Raw genomic sequence first — 26,417 nt, 5'->3', positions numbered from 1 at the left:
CTCAAGAAAATATTAAGATTATAAATAAATAATATACCATGATATTAGACCATTTAGGAAATATTGATGCATTTTTTCTTATGTATTGAAAGAATTTTTGTCAATTTTTAATATCTTATTTGAAGTTTCTGATGGATATTTTTTTTTTTAAACTAAAATTATTTTATTGAATGAATAATGTTTGAAACTGTACGATGGTTACTTTCATTATTTAAATTATTTTACTATGCATTTTACATTAAAGGACACCATTTTAATTTAAGTGGTAAAATATTCAAACTTTAAGCAAATATCTAATTTGAATTTTATAATGGAACAGCGTGAATAAACAACAATCAGGTAAAAAGCAAGCCATGGAATAGCTTTTCCTGTTGAGCTAATTGTGGAATGGCGTTGACCCTGATACCATTGTTCGATGGTGACCTGCATCAGGCAGCCATATCCTGGACCGAGGAATAAACTGGACGAGCGGGAGTCCTGTGAAAGTTTCGGTGACTCATCTTACTGACGACCACTTAAATCTTGTCCTTCGAAGAATGTAGAGCGAGCGTCCTTCCTTCGTGCCTCGACCAATATACGATTTGGATGGTTTAGTATAGAATTGGTTATTACCCGTTTAATCAAACTCTTTGAGTTTGTAAAATAAAAGAGGAAAAAAATAATTAAACTTCCAGAGTTTATGAGATGTAGTAAATCCAAAAGATATTTCCAATAATTAATAATGAATAATTATTATTGTTAAAATTACTATTCTAATAGAAATTTCATAAAGTAATCTTCATTTAACTTGCGTCTAAGGGTCAACATTTTCTTCTTCTTTTTTCATGAAAGACTCTCACTAATTTTACTTCCTTATTTAATCATTGTTGACGTTTTGGACAATTTTTTTTTTTCTTTCCATGCGATAATTGTTACATAACAAGTAATATAATCATAAATTATGTAAATGGTTGATAAAATCTATTTTTTTTTCTAATATATTATAGATTGGACCAGATGATGGACAATTGTCCGAAACGTCGAGAATGATTACACAAAGAAGTAAAAGTAGTAGGGGTATTTATGATATTGTGTTAAATATAAAATGCTTTACCACGTTAAATGTAAAATGTTTTACCACGTTAAATGTTATAAGTATAGCATTGTGAGCAGCCCTAATTAAAGTCATGTTAAATGATAAATGCATAAGAGCTCCTAGCGGATTTTCTGTTCTTGTTAAATTATTCAACCTTAATTGAGGTTGAAACATAAAAATACGAATACTAGGAGGAAAACAGATAATCCATTTTAAAACTGAAGACTTGGAAAGTCTTTTAGAAAAATATTGGTTACTCATTACTTAAATTTTAATATCAATATTTTATGTTACTTGTATAATAGAAATATGTAATGAAATAAAACACCATTGAAAAATATATATTATATACCTTTTCTAAACATAAATTAAAATGTTTATGAAACATAAATTCTGTAAAATATTTGATTTGGTAAATTATTAGCGATTATAAAATTATTATAAAATCGCATTTTGTAAGCATTAATCTGTCTTTTCCTTTTCTATTTTTATAAATAAAAACAGAAAATCAGTATATAATAACCAAACAATGGAAAATAGTGTGTAACTAATAACGTTAATTAGCAAATATCCCAGAATTAGACAATACGATTTGCATCTATGTAAGTGTGATGCTTAGATGCATTTAGCAGAGGATTATGTAAGCATGGCGAAGTATCGATTATCGTCTCAGGTTAAGAGGAGACTTCGTTTAACATTGAGGACTGTGAAAAATCTTTAACCACTCTGTACCATGATAAATAGAATTGACAAGACATTCTGATACAGCTAGTAAAGTGAAGACTGACAGGCAAGCATAAAATGACTAGAATCAAGCTTGCTTGTCGTCTGAATACGCTAGAATCAACCTCGTTATGTATGCTCTAGATACCCGATATTTCTACTTCAATATTTTCAATTCATCCAAGCAGCCATTATATTAATGTATACATAACGGAAAAGGGATAGATATGGCTTCAATAAAAAAAAAACAACTCAAAGGTGTATCCTTAGCATATTCTGAAGAAAGTTTATTTTTTAATCATAGATCAAACAAATTAATTTTGTTTGCAAAAGAAAACTCCTTCGGCAAGCCTTGGAATATGATCTGGTACCTAAAAAAGTTAAAACTCTCTATGGCATTGCACAATGATTTTAAGGAAAGCTGTTTCCTTTCAGAAGTTTAGCTTGAAGGTTATTTTTTTAAATCTTGCGATATGGATATGCTTTCTACCTTAAGGTTATTCCTCAGATTAACAAATAAAATATTTATGGCGGATAATGAGTCTACCACGAATCATATTAAAGAAAAATATCCATAAATGCCATGGTTATACATTAAAATTTAAATTTTATACATTAAAATTAAAAAGTTTTAATTCCTACTATTTTTTAAATCTTTATTATTATTATTTTCTTTTTCTGGAAGAAATCAACCATTCATGACTTATTTACTTTATTTCAACATCCGAACAACAATTTGCCCATAGTTCATTCTTCTTAAATTATATGATGGACGTATGTCAACAAATTTTCATATTCAAAATCTTGAATAAAAGTATATAATGTTTCTTGTTTTTCATTAATCACAAAGGTTTTTATCTTATTTGTCATTACTGTCTCAAACATTACTATCTAATTTTTATTATGTCCATCCTTTTTTCTCTGTATTATTTTAGAGCAGTGCACATGAAAATCTGTTTTGATCTTTGTTGATTTATAATTTATTAGCAATGACCTAGGCAATGAGCAGCTTGCCTGAAACGTTGAACGGATGTTGAAATACAGTAATAAAGTCATAATAGAGAAATTTCTTTCAGAAAAAAAAAATTGTACAAATTACTAATATACCCTTATGAACTGTTAAGCAAACATGATATTTATAATTATTTTTTTATTGTGCTATAAACTAACACTCCAAGTCAGAAAGAGCGTAATTTTCATTTTAATCGGCTGTCCCTCTTCAGAGTTTTAAAGTTCGGCGAACGTTGAAATATCCTGTAACCAATTAGAGTTTCAGTGATCATAATTAACAGCAGTGTTGCAATTAGCTGCTAGTGAGAATGAAAGTGAGGTAGGTCGTGTGTTGTAACATGGGGAAGGTCATCGATACGTTGGGTATATTTATCACTCAGTGCTCTCGATTTGAATTTAATAGCTGTTAAAATGGCTTTCTGCCCGGTTTGGAAAATCTGAGTTAATCAATCACTAGACGAATAAATAACTGCTATTAGAAAAAATCAACGAGACTTTTGGGAGTGTTTCACATATTTACTTGTTTTTATCAACAATTTTAAACTAAACAATAAGATTTTAAAAATCTAAGGAAAAAATTGGAAAGGAAACAGCTTCAATTGAATCCGAGAAATTAATAAATATGTTAAGAAAATTCTTCCACTCGGAAACCCTGACTCTATTCCAAAAAATAAATTTCAAACTGGAAGGTGTCTACTAGTTGACGAAGATCTAGAAGCAGATTTTGTACAATTTAAATAAAATTATTTCCCTCTTCTCGTGTTTGGTTTATTATTTTCAATATGACTTTAGAATGGACCAAGAAAGAAACCAAAAAAAAAAAAAAAAAAGAATCGAAATATGAAATAAAAAAAATATCCGTCCATCAGATGTGCTTTTGCGCTTTCTTCTAGACTACTGGACCGATTTTTAAAAAAGATTATAGACCAGAGTCACAGTTCAATTTTTAAAATTTTTTGTACTCGACCTTACCATTCAGCATTTTATTTGAAAATGGAAGCCAATTGGAAATTTCATAGGACTCAGTCTGTAGTGTACTGGACCTGTTTTTATTGGTCCATCACCAGTCACAGATTACCTTAGAATGATCCTTGAAAAACAACATTCAAAATATTAACCAATTAAAGATTTCATATGCCCAAGTCTTGGCCATATATGACGATAATGGACAAATATAAAGTGTCTTGTAATTATTATTATACCACAGTCTAAAAAAAAAGATTAAATATATTTCTGGGTATGACTGATTACCCATTTCGGGAGGTCACCCGTCCAAGTACTGACTACGCTCAGTGCTGCTTAACTCCCATTATCTATTGTAAGCGTCTTGGATCTCACGGCTATCCTATACTTACACACGCACACATTCATCCATATAATTTTGGTTTATTATTTGCTATTTTATATTTTCAGCTTAGTCGTTTTGAATATTAGTTTTACAAACTATAATAATGATTTTGAAATACTTTTCATACTGATATTAATAATACAATAAATTATTAAATTACAATAGTAAGCTGTAATATAATAAACATTTTTTGACTTTTTTGTATAGGAAAATTGATTACTTTTTATATATTTTTTTATTTAATTGATAATTTATTTAATGATTAAATGGTCTGTAGTAAATTGTATGAAATACCTCTGTTTTGCTTGTTATGCTTTATATCATGTACGCGAAAATAAATAAGAGGCACTCTTCCATGTTTGTAAATAAAAACTTTAGCTGTATATTTGAACCTCTATCAACATACAGTATTTAAGAAATGGAAAAATAATCTATATGGATACCGAAAGAATATTATAATTGAGATCAGACTTGGGTAAAAATTAGCTATGGATAAAACTGCAGCCAAAATTGTCAGGGTTACGACCCTTATTCAAGAATGAACCATTAATTAATAAATATCGTATCCATCACGATTTTAGCTATAGTTTCATCTATAGCTAATTTTTACTTAACTCTGATTAAGGTACTCTAATTATTTGGGAATTTATTCAGGGAATCAAACTATTTAATATTATGGGAATACATTAAATAAGTAACTTTTGAACATAAATTACAAAAAAGATATAAAAAAAAAAACTGATTAAAGAAGGAGAAATAATTTACCCTTCACTGCTAGAGATAGATTATAAACCATTCGTTAAATAGAGATAAGGCGGCAATTCAACAGCCAGAAGTGATCTATAGCCTCATTTTTAACTGTCATTTACAGCGAAGGGCATCCTTTGTAGAATATTGTGAAAAGCACGCAATAAAGAAATGAACCATACGGCGTGTATCTAAATAGCTAGAGTAAAACTAAATCTAAAAAAAAAAAAAAAATATTTATCATTTTTGACTATGATTATAATAGAACAAGAGCCCAAGAGGAGAAAAAAGGCAGTTATATCACCCCAATTTTTGATTACGTTAATGAAAACTACCTATAAATAATAGTCAAAAATGATGAGTCTGTCAAGTATAAGTAGAGGGAATAAAAAATGGCGGTTGTTTCAAAGCGATAAAAAAAACTAATTTTTCATTCGGTGCTCTAAATCTCAAAAAGTAAGAATAACACAAGAAAACCTAAGAGAACGTCATTTAAAGAAGAGCAAATTTGCTAAAATATGAGCCCTAATAGAGTTATTTACGTTAAATAGTTCTCGAGATATAGCTTTTTAAAAAGCAATATTTCATAAAAATCAGATCAGTAGTTAGTGAATTTATTTTGAAAAATCTATATCTCAGGAACTATGTGACGTACAGATGTCTGTTAGTACTCAAATGAAAGCTAATTTAATGGGGTATGAAGTAGTTTACAACTTTACGTCGTAGGAGTAGTAATTTTCATATTTGCTAAAATAAATTGACTTATAGTTGTTCGGACAAATGTTCATTTGCCAAATTTATGTTCATATGTGAATATCATAAAAACTACTATCCCTACGAAGATAAGTGTCATCAACTACTTTATAGTAAGTTAAATTTCCTTTATTTTGAGTGTTGGCAGACATATGTGCGTATTATGGATCTACAGATATATTTTTTCAAAAATCCAAATTTTTATACGAACAACTAGAAATTAACATTTTGTGAGTTTATTTTGTCAAATATCATAAAAACTACTACTCCTACAAAGATAAACATAATTAACTATTTCGTAGTAAATTTAACTAACTTTAAATTTAGCGCTGGCAAACATCTGTACATCAAATGGTTTCTGAAATGAAGTTTTTCATAAATCAAACTTATTCCCCGAACAACTATAAATCAATTTATCTTAGCAAATATCATGAAAACTACTATTCCTACGATGGTAAAGGTCATAAACCTATTTATAGTCTATGAAACTAGCTTTAATTTGAGTGTTAATAGACTTCTGTACGTCTCATAGTTCCTGAGATATAGATTTCTCGAAATAAACTAACTAACTACTAATCTTTCAGAAGATTTGAAAGAAATTAGGCTTTTTAAAAAGCTATATCTCGAGAACTACTATATTCGAGGACTAAATAGCTCTTTTAGGGATAATATGTCAGCAAATTTACTCTTCTTTAAATAATGCCCTCGTAGATTTTCTAGTGTTGTTGATAGTTTTTAAGATATAGAGCTCCGAATGAAAAATTAATGTTTTTTTAAGGTTTTGAAACAGCTGCCATTTTTTATTCATCCTACCTATACTTGACAGACTCATCAATTTTGTAACTAGTAATTATACATAGTTTTCATTAAAGTGACCAAAAATTGGGGTGAGATAACTGCCTTTTTTTCTTCCCGGCTTTTGTACTATAATGATTTAGTTCCTGTGTTGGGATTTTGTCCTTAATCATAGTCATCATCAATAAATGTATATATATTTTTATGATGGCCTACATCTTTAGACCGAAACGCTAAAAACATTAATAAAAACAACTCTCTTTTTTGTGGCCTTATTAATCACCTTGACTGATCCACAATTTTTTTTCTCATATAGATATCTCACCGGCGAGGGTCATTTAAAATTTCGTTTAAACCGAAAAGGAAACATCATAGTTTTTTCTGTACCATTTAAATATAATCAACTCCTTTTAATTGAAGAAGTGACCTTTCAAAATTCAGAGATTTAGGGTAGATATAAACATAAGTGGAGAAAGGATGACAGAACATTTAGAAAGGCCTCTTAATAAAATTATCTAAATTTTTTTGGACAATTAGTTGATTAACGTTATTGAAAAAGTAAAAAAAAAAAAAAATTTCTCTGTGGCTCGACAATGCCAGGAAAAAGAATAAACTAAAATAAAAAAAAGAATTGGAATGATCATGAGAGCTTTACTGAGTATATTACGCCCATAATTACATATGTGAACTAAATGATATGGAAATGGTGTTTCATTAAAATAATTTGGATTGTTAATGATCTGCCTCAGGGGCCTAAGAGAAAGAGCGATTGAAAACACATTCTAATTTTATGTAAAGTGGGATAGATATTTTACTACCTTCCGCCTCTCTCACTCCTCCAATGTGCTATGATATTTCCACTAACTTCAGAAAAAATACAATTAAATTTTGTTTTTAAACTGTTAAAAAAGTAGCCATTTTCCTAAAAGAAAGAAACTTTAATTGCATTTTTCGTAAAGTACAATTAACGTTATTAATTTCAGTCCACAATTACCCTATTTTGTCAATGGATTATAATAGTGGAGGTTGACTGTTAAAAAGTTTTAATTTTTAATTTAATATTAAAGATTTATATTTACCTTCTTAGACCAATTTAGACTTACGGTGCAAACATTTACGGATATACCAAAAAAAAACTAACTAACTGAAACTGCAATAATTTCAATCAAAATTACTAAGACTGATCAATAGCGTAACAAAAACTTACGAACTCCCTACGTACAAACAACCATTAAATTACTATATAAACGGTTTCACGACAAACTCCCAACACATACTACCCTCTAATTTAAGGACTATCGACACGAGACTTACCAGATACGAGACGACGTTTACGAAGGAGCTGGAATTGACCTCTTAAATTGATTTAAAAAAAAAATATTATATTGACAAAATATTGTAATTTTGGACTAAATTAATGACTTAGGCAGAATGGCCTGTATTAAGGTTTTTAAAATTGATGTGGTTCTAGAAATGTATTAAGATTGTCCTTGAGGATGGGCGAATTTTCCGAAACGTCGGACTTATAAAGAATTGTTTTGAGACTAAAATTGCATAAAATTTATTCTATTTGAAAATAATAACTAGTCTCAAGAAAGTGTAAAGATTATATATCAATAAAAAGTCATTTATTTTACAACTATGGTGAAAAGAAAACGTATTACATTGCAAAAACGTAAACCCTTGCGTACACGCCCGCCAGTAAAAACAGGCCTTTTATTTATGTGTTTTGTTCTACGACTTTCTTCCTAAATATTTATTTTTTCTAAAATGTTTGGCTTTCCAACGGTATTTAATACGTCTATACATGTATCTCGGGATATGTATTTTTAATCTGGAAAAAACAATTTTCCTCCTACCTCCTTAAGTCAATTATCAAATCCATCACATTTCTTATTTATTAACTAGTAAGAATTTGTGACGGGCAATTTTTCCAAAAAATAAAACAAAATTTAAGGTACTTTATAGGATTTTTTTTTCATAACCCCTATTTCTGAATTTCATTTATGGTTTTTAGCATGAATACATATTCTGGTCCTGCACTGTTTCCTTCTTCTGTAGCGGCCTACATTTAAAGGAGTTTTTGACTTGTATTTTTGATGTAGTGGGCGTTCTTCGAAGGAATAGGAAGATTTTTTAAAAAATCCATATTTATGACTTAAAAACTATTTTAATGAGAATAAAACTTAAGATTACCTGTTATTTTTGTTGATATTGCCATTTTAATCAAGATCGCTAGAGCCGTTTTTGATAGAATTGAAAAAAAAAAAAGTAAAATATTGATTCCATAAAGTGGCACTACGGTTAATCTATTTTAATGAAAAAGTTTCCAGGCCTATACCTGTATAAATAAACCAGTTGTAAATAAGTAATTTATGTTTCACAAAACCTTTTGTCGACTAAATTTTAGGTTCGTAAAACTTTTCGTTGTGGACAAGGATTTAAAAAAAAAAACATATAGACCACTTAACAAAACTTAGTTATTTGGGCTTACGGGAGCTCAAAATGTGTTTTCGAAAACTAGAATTCGAAATTTTATCAAAGCCCACGCTGCAGGTCTGGCTAAATAAACAAGATTAAAAACATTATAAAGTATATAAGAACTATAAATATAGACTGAAAATATATAAAAATTACGATTATAATCACGGAGTAAATTAAAAGAATAATAAATATTAATATAAAATACAGCAAGCAATAATAAAAATATAAATCTACGACGGGAGTTATAATTAAAAAAAATATTAGTGAAAGTAGAAGAAGGAATGAAGAGTGAGATGAACAACCTCAACTTGAGTAGAAACGCTATTTTTTCTTTAATATATTTTTTGGGGGGCATTTTCATCGCTTTTATCGACCACCGTCCGGACCTCTCATCCTTAGACATCCACATTAAAAAGTCAAAGTGCCATATCAATTTTTTTTTATATAAGTTGGCAATGTATAGAGTATTGCAATGTTTTCAGTTCTCTTCGAAACTGATCAAAATTAGAAATAAGCTAGTATGTTCAATCTGGAACCATATTTCAACACACAACACATACTCTCAGACATTATCATATGCACCACTTTAATATTGTAGCGACGATATATTTCAGATATTTGTAGTTTATATTCATTATTTAAAGATGGTTATTTTATTATGATGATTAATAGAAGATTATTATTCTATTCTAAAATATGATAATAAATATTTTGATAGGCGCAATCAAAAATTATAATCAACAGTTAAGAATTAATTCGATCTTTGAAGTATTGGAAGGTTAAGATTCTCGATATGAAAAGTCGCAAATTCATTGGTTTAGTACATCTCTTCTTTAATTGTGATTAGGAGGACTGAAAAATAGCCGAGCAAGGAGTGTTACTAAGTTTCCTGTTCTTACATTTGTTCGTTGTAGGACATACTATACAAAGAAGGTACAAGTTTTGTAGGATATGTCAATAATAGCTTCGACTACAGCGCGTTTTACTATACTTAAACAAAAATATTCTATATCTAGTTCAAATAAAATAAAGTTTTAGCCATTGTAGAGAAAAATAAATCATAATATAAAGACTCACCATCATTACGAGTGGTATATCCTCATTCTATAAAGAAGGCACTGGTGATGCACGAGCCGGCTCCGTTGGACTGTGAAGACCGCTGCCGCACCGCGAGGAAGGTAGTGGGGGGACTTCCGCCCGGTAGGCCAATGAGGAGAGTTCTTTCACTCTACATTGATAATAGTGATACACCTGGGATGGGTGGGGGACTAGGCGAATTGATAGGAACTGGCCGGAGGACAAAGAAGTAGAGGAATTGGAAGCATCATCGAACCGCACCAACGAACATTCCAACAGGTGTTTTCTGAAGTCTTAAAAACACACTGAGCGCGATCTAGGTTTGGATAACATAGAGTAAAAAGATAAAACTTGAAATCAATATATTTTACAAATAAGAATAATCATATTTTGGTAAAACATAGGCGTGATAATGTTTTACAGAGATTGCATTTATATTATATCCTATGTATAGTTGAATGCCGAAACGGACGAAACTGTTACTATCAATCTTTTAGTTCATTACTTTTGAAAAAATGACATTTCTCACAATATGAGAATTTACTTTTCAAGATACGTAGAATCCAAAAGCGCAATAACATATGTCGGTCAGTTGTCTGAGGTTTTTCTCCAAAACTAATGGGGTGATTAGGATTCGGATGACGAAAATGTCATTGAAACTCCTAATTAGCTTCCTCGTTTTCGTTCAAACATGGCAGTCGATTAAATGTTTCCTACGGATATATATTGGCCACTTATCAAAACAGAGCATAGCTCGGCTGTATTCAGCTATTACTCAAAATAGCAAAAAAAAAAAAAAATAAATAAAAAAATTGTATAGCAAATATAAAACACATAGTTTTTTGTTAGTGTATTACTTTCTATAGAGGACCTTTGTAATCATCCGAGAAAAAAAATAACACACATTTAAGATAAGTAAAATGCTAAAATACAAACAAATATTTTATTATTGCTTTTAATGTAATTATTTGCAGCGTTTTTGGAATGACTTTGTGTTAAGAATCGGAAAGAATTATTTCATGTTTATTTTCATTAGTTTTAATTTTAATTTCTCTAATAACGCAAAACCCTTTCAGCCACTTATGGGAAATCTACCTTCCTCACGATTTTTTCAGGGTCGCGCTGTTTTGAATGCTGGTGTGGATTTTGCCTGCCCATTTTCTATCAGAAGTACAACTTCTATAAATGGTATGTTTGTTTGTTTGTCTCTGAATTGTCCGCAGAAGCGTTCCTCACCTCACTGGACTGCTTCATCGCAAGGCGAGGACTTCCTAGTCATGTCTTTTCTGACAATGGTAAGAATTTTTTAGGAGCTTCTAATCATTTAAAGGAGTTGTATGCATGGTGGAGAACGAAGGAGAATCAAGAGAAAATAGCGAATCACTTAAAGACGAGAGAGATTAATTGGAGCTTTATCCTACCTTTCGCACCTAATTTTGGAGGTCTATGGGAGGGTGGGATAAAACCTTTCAAATATCACATACGCAGAGAACTTACTTTAAAACCATTGACGAATTCGCCACCTCAACTTCACAAATAGAAGCATTATTGAAATCTAGACCACTGCACCAGCTATCATCAGATCTAGAGGATTTTGAGGTATTAACACCTGGTCATTTCCTAATTGGAGAACCGTTGGTATCACCACCAGAGCATGATTTTAGAGACTTGCCAAGTAACCGACTGTTCCGCTGGCAGTTTCTCCGGCAATGTGTACAAGACATTTGGAGAAGATGGCACAATGATTACTTGCGTCACTTGCAACAACGTGCCAAATGGACTTACCAAAGGGATGGTCTAGAGATAGGAACCTTAGTATTGCTCCTCAATGTAGCACTGCAAGAGTGGCCGATAGCACGAGTTATGGAAGTAATTCCAGGAAGGGATGGTGTCACCAGAATGACCTGACTGAATACTAGCTTAGTACCGACAACGATGCTCATACATAAACTCAAAATATAAATTTTAGTATATAAAATTTGGCGGGCTGCATGTTAAGAATTGAAGAGAATTATTTTCATTAGTTTTAATTTGATTTCTCTAATATTTTAAATTAGTTTAAATGATAAGAAAGGCGCTAAGAAAGATCTAATTAAAAAAAGATGGTGGATCGCTGGTCGCGGTGTAAACATTGTAATATATGTTTAGTATTATCGCTGGGCAACATCACAGTGTTAATGCAGAGGGCAGTGAAGAAGTAGACGCTGGAAGGACAATATCACACGCACCATAGCACCGCAGTTTACAGTTCGCATTCGCCTAGGCTTCAGTATAGTTCAGTTATTTATTTCAATTTTCATTTGATACTTATTTTTTTTTTTGTTAATTTTCATTTTTATTTATTAAAGAAAATTATATTGTATGGAGCTCTTCACAGTTACAGGGTAACAATTACTGAATACGATGGAATAAAAGAAGTAGAAATGTAAACCGTTGTTCAAGTTGATTGTTTAAAGAAAATAATCATACCTATGGAATAAACAGGTTATAACGAGGTAAGTGAAAGTTATAGAGAAGCGCGCCCAGCACCAAATGTTTTAAATTTTATTTGATTTTACTTAGATAATGACAGTGATATATGGTCTATTTTTTGAGGATGTTAATGTTCCAACTTCCTTATATTTTACTCCAGCGGATGTGGATGCTTTAAATATTAAATTTCACAATTAGATATAATATTTTAAGGCAAGACTTCGAACTATGAAAAATGTAAAAATTAAAAATAAACCATGAAGGTTCCCTGAGTCCATATAAACAAGTTTCAAAAAGTGATCAATGTGTTTTTTTTGTGAAAGTACAACAACGAAAAGTTGTACGAATCTAAACTTTAAAATTTAAAGAAAGTATTTTACATGTCTGGTGTTACAGCAATCGGTTGTTAAAAATCGATTTAACTGGAAGTGCCACTTTATTCCTTCGATTTTTCACTGTTTTATCATTTTCACAATAACAGCTCTAAAAATTTTGATTATACTTGTCATGCCAATGTACCATTGAATTGTATCTAACATCAGCTAATTCGTATGTCATTAGAGCACTCTGGGAGTGCTTAAATGCCAAATAAAAAACAACCTTCATTTTTGTTCATTTGAAACAATTAACTATATCACATTTTAGCAGTAATAAGAAATGTATAAATATGGGTTATGAAGGAATTTGGTAATTGACTGTAGGAGAAAATAAGTATTTACGTGCTTTCATCAAACGTTTTGACTAGTGTAATAACAACCATGGAAATACCGAAAAATAAAAAAAAAGATTAAAAAACAGTTTTGAGCAAGGAATAATTAAAATTCAAAGTGGGTAACTGGTGTGATAAGCAGGCGGCACACGATATCATTTAGACAAATAACAAACAGATGACAAAACTTGATAGTTTGTTTAACCTCTGAAATGGAGGCTCAAAAAGTACATATTCGTCATGTAATGCTTTGGGAATTTAAACAAGGCAATAGTGCTAAGGCGACAGCTGAAAAAATATGCAGTGTATATGGTGAAGGCCTAATAACTGATCGGCCAGTCTCAAATTGGTTTATAAAATTCCATTCTGCAAATAAAGCCTTACGTCCTTCCGACTTTGACGACAACCTTTTAAAGGCAACATTGAAGCTAAATCCATGTCAATCAACCGAAGGTAAAGCAGAAAGGTTTAATACATTACAATAAACTGTTAACCACTAACTGGAGAAATTAGGGAAAGTCAGCAAGTTAGGAGTATAGGTACTCCACAACTTCAATGAACGGAATAAAGAAGATGGCATGTCAGGCGCCACAAGTCTGCTCTCAAAGATAAAAATTGGCCTATTTTAAAAAAGATTGATGAAAAATGGGTTACCTACCCCAATAACGTCCGCAAAACAGTGATAAGGATCAACCACCCCTACCAAATTCAACAGCAATCATTCATGGCAAAATGATTTTATTGTGAGGATGATGAAATTGTCAATGAATAATTCAATACGTGTTATTGAAGTCAAATTTAACGATTACTGCGCATAGGTACGTTCAGAAGTCGCCAAGAGTGCTCCATGAAAAGCGACCTACACTTGTCAATCGCCAAAACATCATTCTTTTACACGACAATACGCGACCACATACAGCCAGGGTGACTCAAGAAAAAATTCTTGAGCTTGGATGGTCTGTTTTACCACATCGACCTTACTCCCCAGACCTTGCCCCGAGAGATTACAACCTTTTTGGTCCCTTACAGAACTTTTTTAATGAAAAAACCTTCAATTAAGAAGAACAAGTCAGGCAGTTGCCGAAAACTTCTTCCAGTCCTAAGCAACAACATTTTACAAGGATGGAGTTGATAAACATTCAGAAAGATGGAAGAAGGTTATAGATATAATGGTGAATACATAATTAATTAATACACTTTTGTTATTTAATGAGAGCAAAATAAATGTCTGTTATAAAACACGGAAGTTACTTACGACTCGACCTATTATTTCCGTAAATATAATATGAATGTGTATTTGAACACTAATAGTTAATGTCTTTAATTTGTGGCAGATTGTATTAATTCTCTTCAATAAAAATTATTCCGTTGTTTTGTTTCTGTCTTTTCATAATTCGTTTTTCTGATTTCAATTTCAAAGTTCGTTTATTTGGACCTAGATTCATTATTTTATTTCAACTCTTTTCTTTTATTATATGTTTATGTTTTCTATTGTTGGCATAGCCAAATAAATGTTTATATTCCAGACAGTTTGGTTTTTTTTTGTTCTTTAAACCTTTTCTTTTAAAAAGACTACGTCGATTTGAGGTGGCTTCAACACTACCTACTTTCTTTTTTTTAATAATTTCGACGTACTCTTAGCGTCTTTTTATAGGGCCTAATAGGAGGTGGATACATCTTTCTTGCACCCTTAGGTTAAGTTGAAGGGACCTGACGGCCGTGTGGGTTAGGACTTGCAAGAGCACTCGCTTTAGAAGGGTTCGATTCCTTCCTGTGGCAGTTAATATTTATTTTTCGGCTATCCCGAAAATTGAATCTTAACATTCCACCCTCAACATCCCTAACCACCTTTATTATTACGCGGCGGTACTTTAGTAACCGCTAAGGTTTGGTAAAAGGGACCAAGAGGTATACTTCCCGGACTAGTACACCCCCACCAAATACCAATAGGTTAAGTTGATGTGCTCCTATTCAACAAAAATGTAGGAACTAAAGGCCCCAGCTACTCACTTTGTGCATCTATATAAAAATGGAGTTGGCCTCTCAATGCTGGAGATCCCTCAAATACGATTCTTAACATACGTTAGCATTAAGTACAGGATAACATGGATAATGTGATTGATTTCGGGAAATTCGAAGAGAAAATAAGTTCATATCAGCATCCATTACTGACAACCCCACTGAGTAGTGAATGGCAAGATGGAATCGTGCCCTAGCTGTTCGCTCGCTCTATATTGCAACCTTATTTCCATTGTTCCCAATCTACTCACACTTTTTCTTTTTCATCATGAATTGCCTTCATGATTCAGAAAGTGATAGAAATGATTTAAAAATCATAAATTACCATGGATCTTGATACGAAAGATACAAAATACAAACCATGCATAAAGGTCACGGAACTAATTTGTGATTGTTCCTTGCATTGTATCAGTTGTTTATATCAATGATAACCAGGAAGAGTATAAATAGTTAATTAACCATGATAAACAATCAATTACTTTTACCATCTACAATCACCATAAGCAAAAACAACAAACAACTAATTGAGGCCTCCATTATTGACTTTATAAAAACTACTGATACTAAATAAAACGTTAAATTTATTAAAATTATTCAAGGTATATGAGTTCTAGTCGATTTATAATCTATCTAAAACTGAAATAGAAAAAAAAATATCAACATATATGGTCTGAAAGTTATGAGAACATTGAATGTGTTATAATACAATGATTTAATTTTTATGATGTACTGGAAGATCGCTGAATGACCGTGTGTATGTGTACATACTGTGTGTAGTAATAAATGGAATATGGTCCGGGTGTGGTCACGTGAAATTCAAATATTAAAGACTATTTTAATCAATTCAACGTTTCGCCCCACGTTAGAGGGCTTCTTCAGGGCTAAAAATATATTATATGTATTATCTGGGAGGTTTTGAGATACCGTGGGTGAATCACTTAATTCATCATCTTATGGCATTAATAAACCAAAATACAACAAAATAAACAAACTGTTAACTTATTTATACATTAATATTTTATTTGTTAATAGGTTAACGATGTTCTCGTATCACGCCACAATAAATTTGCACTCTAAGAAAGTCAAAGGCCAACTGAATTGGAATAAAACAGAAATAATTTATGATTAATATTAATAATGATGATTATTATTATTATATGGGCCACAGACCATGGAGGTCTAAGTCCTCGCGTGTTTCTTGACGTGGTTTTTCGTAGGGTGGGTTCGTCACTCCCACGCCTATTTTTTTGTGAGTGCCACCCAATGGCTAGCGGGCCTCACAAATGTTCGGGGTGAGGCTGCAAGTAATTTTATGCTTGTAAAAACCCCGGATGGGGCCGGGGTCGAACTCGTAAGCTTAGGGTTAGTAGATAGGCGCGTTGCCATGCTGCTACTGCTGCCCCTGATTTATTAATTATGATTAACCTAATATAAAAATTAAATAAATAGAATATGGACGGGGTACGGTCAAATTAAACTCAAATAGTAATGACTATTTTAATTGAGCCAACGTTTCGCCCCACGTTGCAGGGCTTAAAAAGATACAAAGACTTAACATAAGTAAAAATAAATGAAAAAATACAAAGGTATACACTGAAACGTAGAAATTAAATAACAAAAGGTTATAAACAATAAATGAAAACGTAAATAGTAACAAATAAAAAGGAGAAATATAACGAGACGTTCATTTTCTTCCCTTATTCTTGAGTTTATTCTTATCCCCTTTTTCATCTCTTAGTTTGTACTTTCTTTTATATTTCTTCTTTTTATATGTTACTATTTCCATTTTCATTTATTGTTTATAACCTTTTATTTTTCTTATTTAATTTCCACGTTTCATTGGATACCCTTGTAATTTTCTATTTACTTTTTACATATATTAAGTATTTGTATCTTTTTAAGCCCTGCAACGTGGGGCGAAACGTTGGTTCAATTAAAATAGTCATTACTATTTGAGTTTAATTTGACCGCACCTCGACCATATTCTATTTATTTAATTTTTATATTAGGTTAATCATAATTAATAAATCAGGGGCAGCGGTAGCAGCATGGCAACGCGCCTATCTACTAACCCTAAGGTTGTGAGTTCGACCCCGGCCCCATCCGGGGTTTTTACAAGCATAAAATTACTCGCAGCCTCACCCCGGACATTTGTGAGGCCCGCTAGCTTTGGGTGGCACTCACAAAAAAATAGGCGTGGGAGTGACGAACCCACCCTACGAAAAACCACGTCAAGAAACGCGCGATGTATTTCCTAATACATCGCGCGAGGACTTAGACCTCCATGGTCTGTCGCCCATATAATAATAATAATAATCATTATTAATATTAATCATAAATTATTTCTGTTTTATTCCAATTCAGTTGGCCTTTGACTTTCTTAGAGTGCGAATTTACTGTGGCGTGATACGAGAACATTGTTAATCTATTAACAAATATAATATTAATATATAAATAAGTTAACAGTTTGTTCATTTTATTGTATTTTGGTTTATTAATGCCATAGGATAATGAATTAAGTGATTCACCCACGTTATCTCAAAACCTCCCAGATAATACCGATATAGAACTACATACAGTGAAAGTCAATTCGAAAAAAAGAATCCACGAATCCATAGAGTCACCTCAATCCCATTCGTCAGCTAAGGGTAAATACTACAGGAAATTACTTCTAGTAATTTTTTACTAACAGTAAATTTAGCAATAGATTTAATTATTTAGCTGAAATTGACCTCTCGGCTGAGAGATTAAATAATGATTTAAATTCAATATGCATCGGGCCATTCACTACCCAACTAATAAAAAAAAAAATTCAAAAATTATGCTAACGAATATACACGACTATAGAACTATGATGAAATATTATGACTGAGAAAAAATCGAATATCCTACATTTTCTACCGACAAAAATATATATATAACGGAATAATTAGGAAGGTTTCCTATAGCATAACCGACGAGGAATTTAAGCCCGAGTTAGATTCAAAACACTTTGGATTGTATTTATATCCAGAATACTGAATAAAGATAATAAAACTTACTCCTCTCTATTAAGAACAATGAAAAGGCTAAAAATATTTTTAATCTTAATTTTCTGTAATAACATAAAAACATAGATATTCCTATGTGTACAAACTGTCAGAAATACGGTCACACAAAAAATTATTTTCATATAGGATGAAGGATTTTTAAGTATAAGGGTAAATGCTATTCCTCGTAATGCCTGTTAAAATTTACAGAGAGCCATTTTGTGTAAATTGTGGACTAGCTCATGCGGCTAATTATATATTATTACAAAGGATGTTAATATTACTATACTTTAAAGAATAAAATGAACTCACTTCTTGAGCCAAATACTCATTAATCTGAGAATAATTCAAACAGACCAGCTTCCAAAACTACTTCAAAATTTTCATATACTGATGCTACTCGTCCAATTTCAAAACAATCGGAAGAAAAACCGAATTAATATAGAAAACGAAATAAATAGTGAAAATTTATTGTCTTCTTTAACTAAAATTATTATATCTCTGTTTACCAGTGATGCGGCAATAGGGATGCGCTGGGATCTTTTGAGCTCTGCTCTACCCCTCACACGTGGAGGATAGAGTGGGCTCAGGGATCCTCAGGTCGATTGTATAAATATTGTATATTAGAGTGTAAATGTGACTAGAGATTATTTTATTTTATTATTTTTTCATACACATAGTGTGATTATGTTCATTCTTCTGTTTCTATATATTTTAAGAGATTTTTGTTTCATTCATTTATTACTTTTATTTTATTTTAGTATGTATGAGATCATTCATCACCATTACCTATTGCCCACAACTGTGTGGCAGATTGTAATATCTATCAATAAATATAAGTATTTAATAAAAAAATATAAAAAAAAAATCCCTGATTACTACAAATGATGACACATTTATCCACGTTAGTAGCTTTACGAATGGATCTTATTGTAAATCAGTCTCAATATTAAAAAAATCTATACTCTGAGTCGCTTATTAGACCCACCTGAACTGATTGCTTCTCTCAACAAGAGAAAAATTGCTATGGAATCCAGTCAGTGAAACTGCAAGGATCATCACATATCAGGATCATCGCCTAACCTGGCATCACCACATCAACATCAAATTAACCTAAACCTAAACGACATTAGCAATGCTATATCATATCCTTAATAGGAAATCTGGACCAAAAGAATAAATCTGAGAATAATTCAATACCTATTATCATTCAAAAAGTGAACTACAAAAAATTGTAAAATTATAAAAAGTAAGTTATCCTAATTTTTTTATTTTCTAAAATATTTACATTGTTGAAATGGTTGAACATTCCAATTCATTTATTTCTTTTTTTGTAACAAGAAAAATATTTAGCAGGAAGGTTATTCAACTCCAAAGAGGAGATGAGGATAAGGTTCTAAACTTTCATCTCCTAAATCTATTTCAAAGAAAGATGATAGACCAGCGATAATTTTTATTTATTGTCATTAATGAAACTAACAAATACAATGATACGAATAAATGGAATTTTTGTAATTATCTAAATCCAACCATTTTTGGTTTTATTTATATCTTTGTTTGGCTAAAAAGAGAAGTTTCGATTATGCCTGAAATTAAATCAGCTATAATAGTCGTTTTAATATTCAAAGCTTAAAGCAGTTTTTAAATCATTATTCTTGGGGATTTAAAAGTGTTTAAACAGATGATAGAAATAGGGCTATGGGTTTGAAACTGGTTGATAAAAGTTATGGCCAAATCGAATACAGCACGGACGAGTCAAGCGCATCTTAAAATCGTAAGCGGAATCATCAGATAGACCATGTCTTAAGAGATAAAAGATGTCTCTTTAAAACATGATAATGACTGCCTAGACATATCCGAGGCTAGTATATTCACCTGCAGCAGAAAATTGTAGCAGCTGCAGAAGTATAATAAATAAGTATGGTGAAAATGCAAAGAAGAAGGGAAATCCATGGCTTGACATCAAGTTCTTGTATTTTTTCCCCTTCACAATTATATATATTTGGTGCACCGTTGCTTATGGTTTTCGGATAAGGAGGCTACACACGCTCAAGCATGCCTTAGCGGGAGTGTGTGGAGGACTTCTAAGCACTTAATCTGTGCCTAATGTTCTTTCTTAATAAGACACATTTCTGGGAAGCTTCTAGGGTCTTCCAGGGAAAAATACTTAAGTAGAATTTCCATTATCTAACATGATCGGGTTATTTGTCTATGGCGACGGTTATTGTTTGTTTTGTTTTATCATCACTTTTAATAATTAATTCAAAAAGTTGAACCTTTACAATTTAGTTCCTGAAGTCGACCAGGTGATTCACAAAAGAGAAACCGATCAAGACCGTGTACATTTTGACAAGACACTGAGTTCAGACAAGTTCTTTCCGAAAATAAGGTCTTATCGTTACATTCACTCCTCTGTCCACTGGTCGACTCTTTTCCATATCAATGAACCACCTTCAGAAAACTAGTGCAGGAAAAAAGAAACCTAAAAAGTATGTTGTTTATTTTTCTAAAACTAGCATCCTCATTTTTAAAACTTTTCATTACAGGGTTTGGACAGGGTTTTACTCTTCAGTTTGACTGATAACAGACTTAGGAGACAACTCGCTTATGTCATAATAGAGTAAAACTTTTTTCGAAATGAGTAATTCACTTATGATTTATATACAAATATTGATTTTCTTAAAGTTAAAGTTAAATTGAACAAAAAAATGTTCTGGAGGAGGAAAGGAGAGGGTTGTATTTTCATCCCCCCTCTGGGTATTATCGAATTACTGTCGAAATAATCGATAGTAGTAAGATTGGAACAATCTTCTTCTTGGAATTTCTTCTTATTCTTGGAACAAAAGAAAGAAATTCAGATTATTAATTATTACTATATAAAATTTAAATTATTAAATTACTAAATATGATTGTATTATTTAATTATGGTAATAAAATAAGAATAAAGAAGTAAGTTTTTAAAGAAAGAAAGCTGGTAAACTTGAAAACATATAAAACGTTTTACTTGTTAAAGCAAATAAATACTATACTAGATAAAATACTATACAAGAACCCATCTGTAATTCCGAGCATTCCATTTGTAAGTTGGCACTTACAGTAACCACATAAGTTGGTATTTAGTCGTTAACAAGTATGAGTGTGTGTGTTTAGTGCTAATTCACGAATTTTAATGCTTCAATAAAGTCATGAGTGGACGAAAATATTCTATGAATATAAGGATGTAGAGATTTTGAAGAATATTTTTAACACTCCTTTCTATATACCCCCTTGTTTAATTGTCCTGTATCAACAATTTTTTTTTGTTTTCATAAATTGAGTTAAAATAGGAATGCTAAACTCAATGTTTCTTAAATTCATATGTTTGTAACACAACTTCCTCCAAACATGCCATAAGTTCTTAATCATATTCAGGTCGTATATAAAATGGTTTCTAAAAGAAAATATAAATTCCAAATGATTTCAAAACATAGCGAAAGAGAGAAGATGGTTTTCGTAATAACACTGATTTTTTAATAAACTAGTAGATTTTACAACCTTTTTCAACTGAAGAAGAATACCTGAATGATTGTTTATTGAATTTCTTTATAAAATAGCAAAACACGCGAAATTCAAGTTTTTTTTTTCCTTACCTCCTGGAGCAAAGAAGAAGGCATTTACAAATATAGATATATACATATACCGGCTATTTCATTTTCTTGTTTTGCCGGGATGGCATTATAAGAATGGTTGCCGGGTCCGCTGAAGGCAGTGTCACAATGATGGCATATGATTGCCTGGATGCTCACTAGGAATAGGGAGGGGCTATTCCTGTTGGTGGTGGCGAAATTCAAGAACTAGAATAATGCTTTACAAAATCAAATAAGATATTTATCTAACCGGGAAAATACAGTGGGAAAAATTAATAACACAGTTATTTATATTTAAATATTCTAATTTATTAAAAATAAAAGGTGTAAACAGACATATTTTGCCTCTTAGGATCAACGTTGAGTAACTGTGGGGACACTTAAGATTTTAAAATTTAAGTTCGGAGTCTTCTTTGAAAAGCTGAGTTCCTTCAATTTCATTGAAGATGTATAGTTCCTTTCAAACTGTTAGTAAGTGTTTGACTAATTACATATATTATGTATGTTTCTACTACATTTTACATGCTGGTAACACGGTGGTAACTGCCAAGGCATGTTTTTTGCTAGGGTAGGTATCCATATATTTAATTTAACGATTAAATGTGAATTAAAACTCAAATACATCTAATTTTCCGGATGATCTCAATTATTAGATACTATTTAGAGGCCCACATTTATGCCACTTATCTGTTTACTAACAGGTGCAAATCGAGGGAAGACGAGACGAACGGTTCCCATAGAGTAATAAAATGCCTCTCACATCCTCCGTCCTATTTTCAAACGCTACACTCCCTGATTATTAAGTAGATAAACGCTTAAACAGGCAGAGTTTTGCACAGAATCGTTTTCAGTTCCCTTCCCACAAGGGCAAATAGACCGCGACAGTCGAGTGGAAAACCGACCACACGACCTCTTTGATTACAGGCACAAGGAGAAATTGTTAATGTTAGTGACCCCTCTCAATGGAATTTCGTTTCAATATAATGCTGAGACTACTAGTCTAGTTTTTTTCCTCGAAACTTTAAACATTGTTTATATTAAGAACACATAAATTTCTACTTATTTGATAGTATTATACTGTGTTAAGGTAACAGGAGCTTATCTCCCAGCATAATTTTTATAGTTTACAAGCCTAATTATGTTCTTTATCCCTTTCTTCTACAATCCTGATTATAGTGTTTCTTATTACAAGCCGGTGTCTTAATATTTATTTATACATTCAACTTTGTTTTAGTAAATAGCATCAAGAATAGATTTCAGCATACAACACCTGTGCAAAAATAATTAAATTCAGTGGATATACAAATAGTTATGATTCTACTTTTTTTTTCTATCGCCTTTAATTAAAATTTTCAACAATTAACCTCATAATGTTCGTGTAATGAAATAATTCCGCGGGTAAGAAGATGTATCAATTAGTTGAAATATAAAAATTGAAGAGCAAAATTGAGGTTCACTTCATATTTTCCTCGTTTTCAAGATCTGTCGAATCCTAAAGGAAAGGGGTCGCGCCATAGGACCATTACACGATTATTCAATAGCTACAAGACAATCTTCTTCATTTAATAGTTTAACACGTGCCGAGTTCGTCCTAACATTTAAGGATATGTTAAAATGTTCAGTCTGGAATTATGCCTCTCTATAATATCTCCTGCCTCAGCGACAGTAAGTTCTTGACATAAATACGTCTCCTAAATCATATTATCACTAGAGATTTCATGAACCCATATCAGTCATGCTATTTTATCAGGGGCTGTAGAGAAAGCTATAAAACACTTCGCCATGCCAGTTTCCTGAAAACGGTAACAAATCAACACAATTTCTAATTGCTCAGCCTTTATCAAGCCACTACAATCTGGTAAAACCACGAAGAATATATAAATTAGCAAATTACAATTATCAAATGCCCTCGATTTCATGGATTGCTGTACATATTTATATTTTGGAATACTGATTGATCTTGAATGTACCTAGGTTCACTTCGGCAAATTAGTGTAAATACATTTCTTATCCAACACTGGACCATAACCCGTCCTATGACACTGAGGCACACTACTTAAACAATATATCTAAGTAAAAACAGAGATGCGCAACTTGTGGCCACTGCCAGCACAGACTGGTAGGTGTTGCGCATGGTAGTAGCCTCGCGACTACTATCGTGCACTATGGTGGTAGCATATGTTATAGTGATCAGCTGATAATGGGTGAATGTTGGAACTTGAAACCATTCCTTGGAATCGGTTGCAGTATTAAGGAACCCCTGTCTCTCTAGGACCTCCCATGGATCAGCCATCCGTACTGATATGAAGCCATTCATGTCCCGGTTAATTTTCGTGAATTGTTGGAAGAGCGCATTGTCTTATTTTTGGTTCTAACCAAGCATGTTATAGAAGCCTGTAGCTTTAGGCAAGTGTTGAAAATTTCTTGGCTTGTATGAAAAGGTGCGGGTTTGCCATGCGCCATTCAATTTTTTTAATATTTTGTTAGGGTTGGTGACATCCTTCGCATTGAAATCCATTAAATCTTCGTTCCAAAAAGTATAATTCTGATAGTTCTCAGTGCACGTAGATGAGACAAATCTCTGACTTCAAACGATCAATTTTGTAGTATATACAATTATTCTTAAAGCGGTGTTCTGTAACAGACCTAATATGTAGCTACTCTGCTCCCACGAAATGTTGCTCGTGGTAGGTTTCTATGCACACTGAATCATGTGTGGGTTCCACTTCAGTCTGCGGGCTAGTGAATTCCTAAGTATTTGAAAAGATTACTCTCTCCCAAGGTTTCTTTCTCATAAAAAAAGTCACACCCTCACCCTGGTTATAATTCAAAGAGTGAAGAGTGGTATGGTCTTCGTAGAGCTTCTATTATGCTCAGCCCAAAGATCGAGACATCGTTCAAGCATCCATTCAGAGCGACAAGGCTTCCACCATAGCTCATATAAAAAGATTGTCTGCGTAGATAAGGACATGGATCCCAGAACGGATCGTGCAACATCGAGGCTATCATTGATCAGTAAATTAAATAGATCACAACTTACTACAGCCCCTTGGGTTTACTTCCTTTCTGGATTTAACGTTTTGAAGTACAATTAAGAGTACTGTATACAAAATTTGTAACACTAAACAAATTGTAAACTCTTAGGAATAAATTGATCCATTTGAACAAACTCCCGGCTTCTGGAGACTTTGGCTTGTTTATGGATAAACATCGATCGCCAAAATACATCGTATACTGCCTCAAAGTCAACAAGGACAGCTAGAGTTGACACTTTTCTGCAAAAGCCATCTTCGGAAAATTGTGTAAAGGTAGAACGTGATCTTTACACGATCCAGTGCGGAATACATTTTTTGAGCATCACCGATCATTCTTTGTGATTTGACAAACTGAGTGAGTTGGTAAGTTTACCATCCACTCTACCACTTTGCAGCAAGAACTGATGAAGGAGATCAGTCAAGAGCTATCCGCTGAGGCTTTCTTTTTTTTTTTTCTCTCTCCCTCTAAAACAGAAAATAAAACATGAATTAATAAATTGCAGTACGTATATGTTACCTTTTTCTACCGTTAGTACTTGAAGGTATACATTGAAATACTTAGCTGAGGTTTGATGTGTCCATTCTGCTAAAAGATTTGGAAGTGAGGAGCCTCCGGTAGATTCTTCTGTTTCCTTCGGAGATTCTGCCAAATAGATAAGAAATTAAGGTAAATCTTATCAATCACATCAGTTCTTTGCTTCTTGCTGTAGGGGAGCGAAAGATTCAGTTCTGCAAGAGTGAAATCAGAACAGAAGAGCCGGTGTGCTTGATCATCCAGGCATGATATCTAGGTTGTTTTTGAAGAGTTTTGGCTATTGTTTTATTTCAGGCTAATATTGGCATATTGTTTACATAATGTGTTTTCTATGGTTTATTTCGATCATTGTCATTATTTAGCAATGAGTCTTGGTGCTTTCTTTTCTGTTGTCCGGCATAACAATAGAACTATCATAAGGTGACCATTTAGAACTCTTGATTTTTTTATTGATTTGTTCTCACACAAAACATAGGGGTGTTTTTCATATCATTAAACCGATGTACTTTGTTTATGTTCTAATTGTATGTCTGATCAATATTTATGTATGGTACTAATTAGACGCGAGTGAAACCGAGGAGCATAGTTAATTAAAAGTTTAAATGAATTACAAAAAAAAAAAAAAGAAAAATGTTTCTTTCATCCAATATTTATCCAACAGGAACATTTATTATTTAAAAAAAAATAAACAGACACATTTGACGAGAATATCACATTGATATATTGTAAAATCACATTTGCTACTAAAAATGTTAATAATTACTTGCCCATTCCCTTCTAAAGATTTTTCAAATTACTTTCATTCATAAATAAAAGTCATTTACTACCTTATATTCCGAATCTTAAATTAAAATTACGATAATGTACAGTAATAGAATGACTGTTAAGTACGATTAAATAAAAAATACAATTCAATAATATCTATCACAATAACGTTAAGTTACTTATTACGATTGCCATGGTAAGATAAAAACACTGG

At 32.0% G+C, this 26,417-nt stretch overlaps 1 protein-coding gene across 3 annotated transcripts in view; it reads right to left on the bottom strand.

Moving 5' to 3' along the window:
* Nucleotides 1-26,417, bottom strand: part of qua (villin like protein quail) — a 130,322-nt gene that overhangs the window by 53,961 nt on the left and 49,944 nt on the right. Inside the window, exon 1 of one of the 3 annotated variants that reach the window (XM_014437520.3) lies at nt 10,014-10,143. The exons of the other annotated variants lie outside the window; for them this stretch is intronic. Within the exon in view, the coding sequence (XP_014293006.1) occupies nt 10,014-10,019 (6 nt within the window). The 5' untranslated portion in view covers nt 10,020-10,143. Of the gene's footprint in view, nt 1-10,013; nt 10,144-26,417 lie in introns of those variants that run through there. 3 annotated transcript variants of the gene reach the window in all.

The sequence above is a fragment of the Halyomorpha halys genome, unplaced genomic scaffold (genome assembly GCF_000696795.3).
Source record: "Halyomorpha halys isolate HHAL.00 unplaced genomic scaffold, Hhal_1.1 Scaffold52.1, whole genome shotgun sequence".
NCBI lineage: Eukaryota > Metazoa > Arthropoda > Insecta > Hemiptera > Pentatomidae > Halyomorpha > Halyomorpha halys.
The sequence above is the reverse complement of the archived record's forward strand: the minus strand, read 5'-3'. Positions and strand labels throughout refer to the sequence as shown.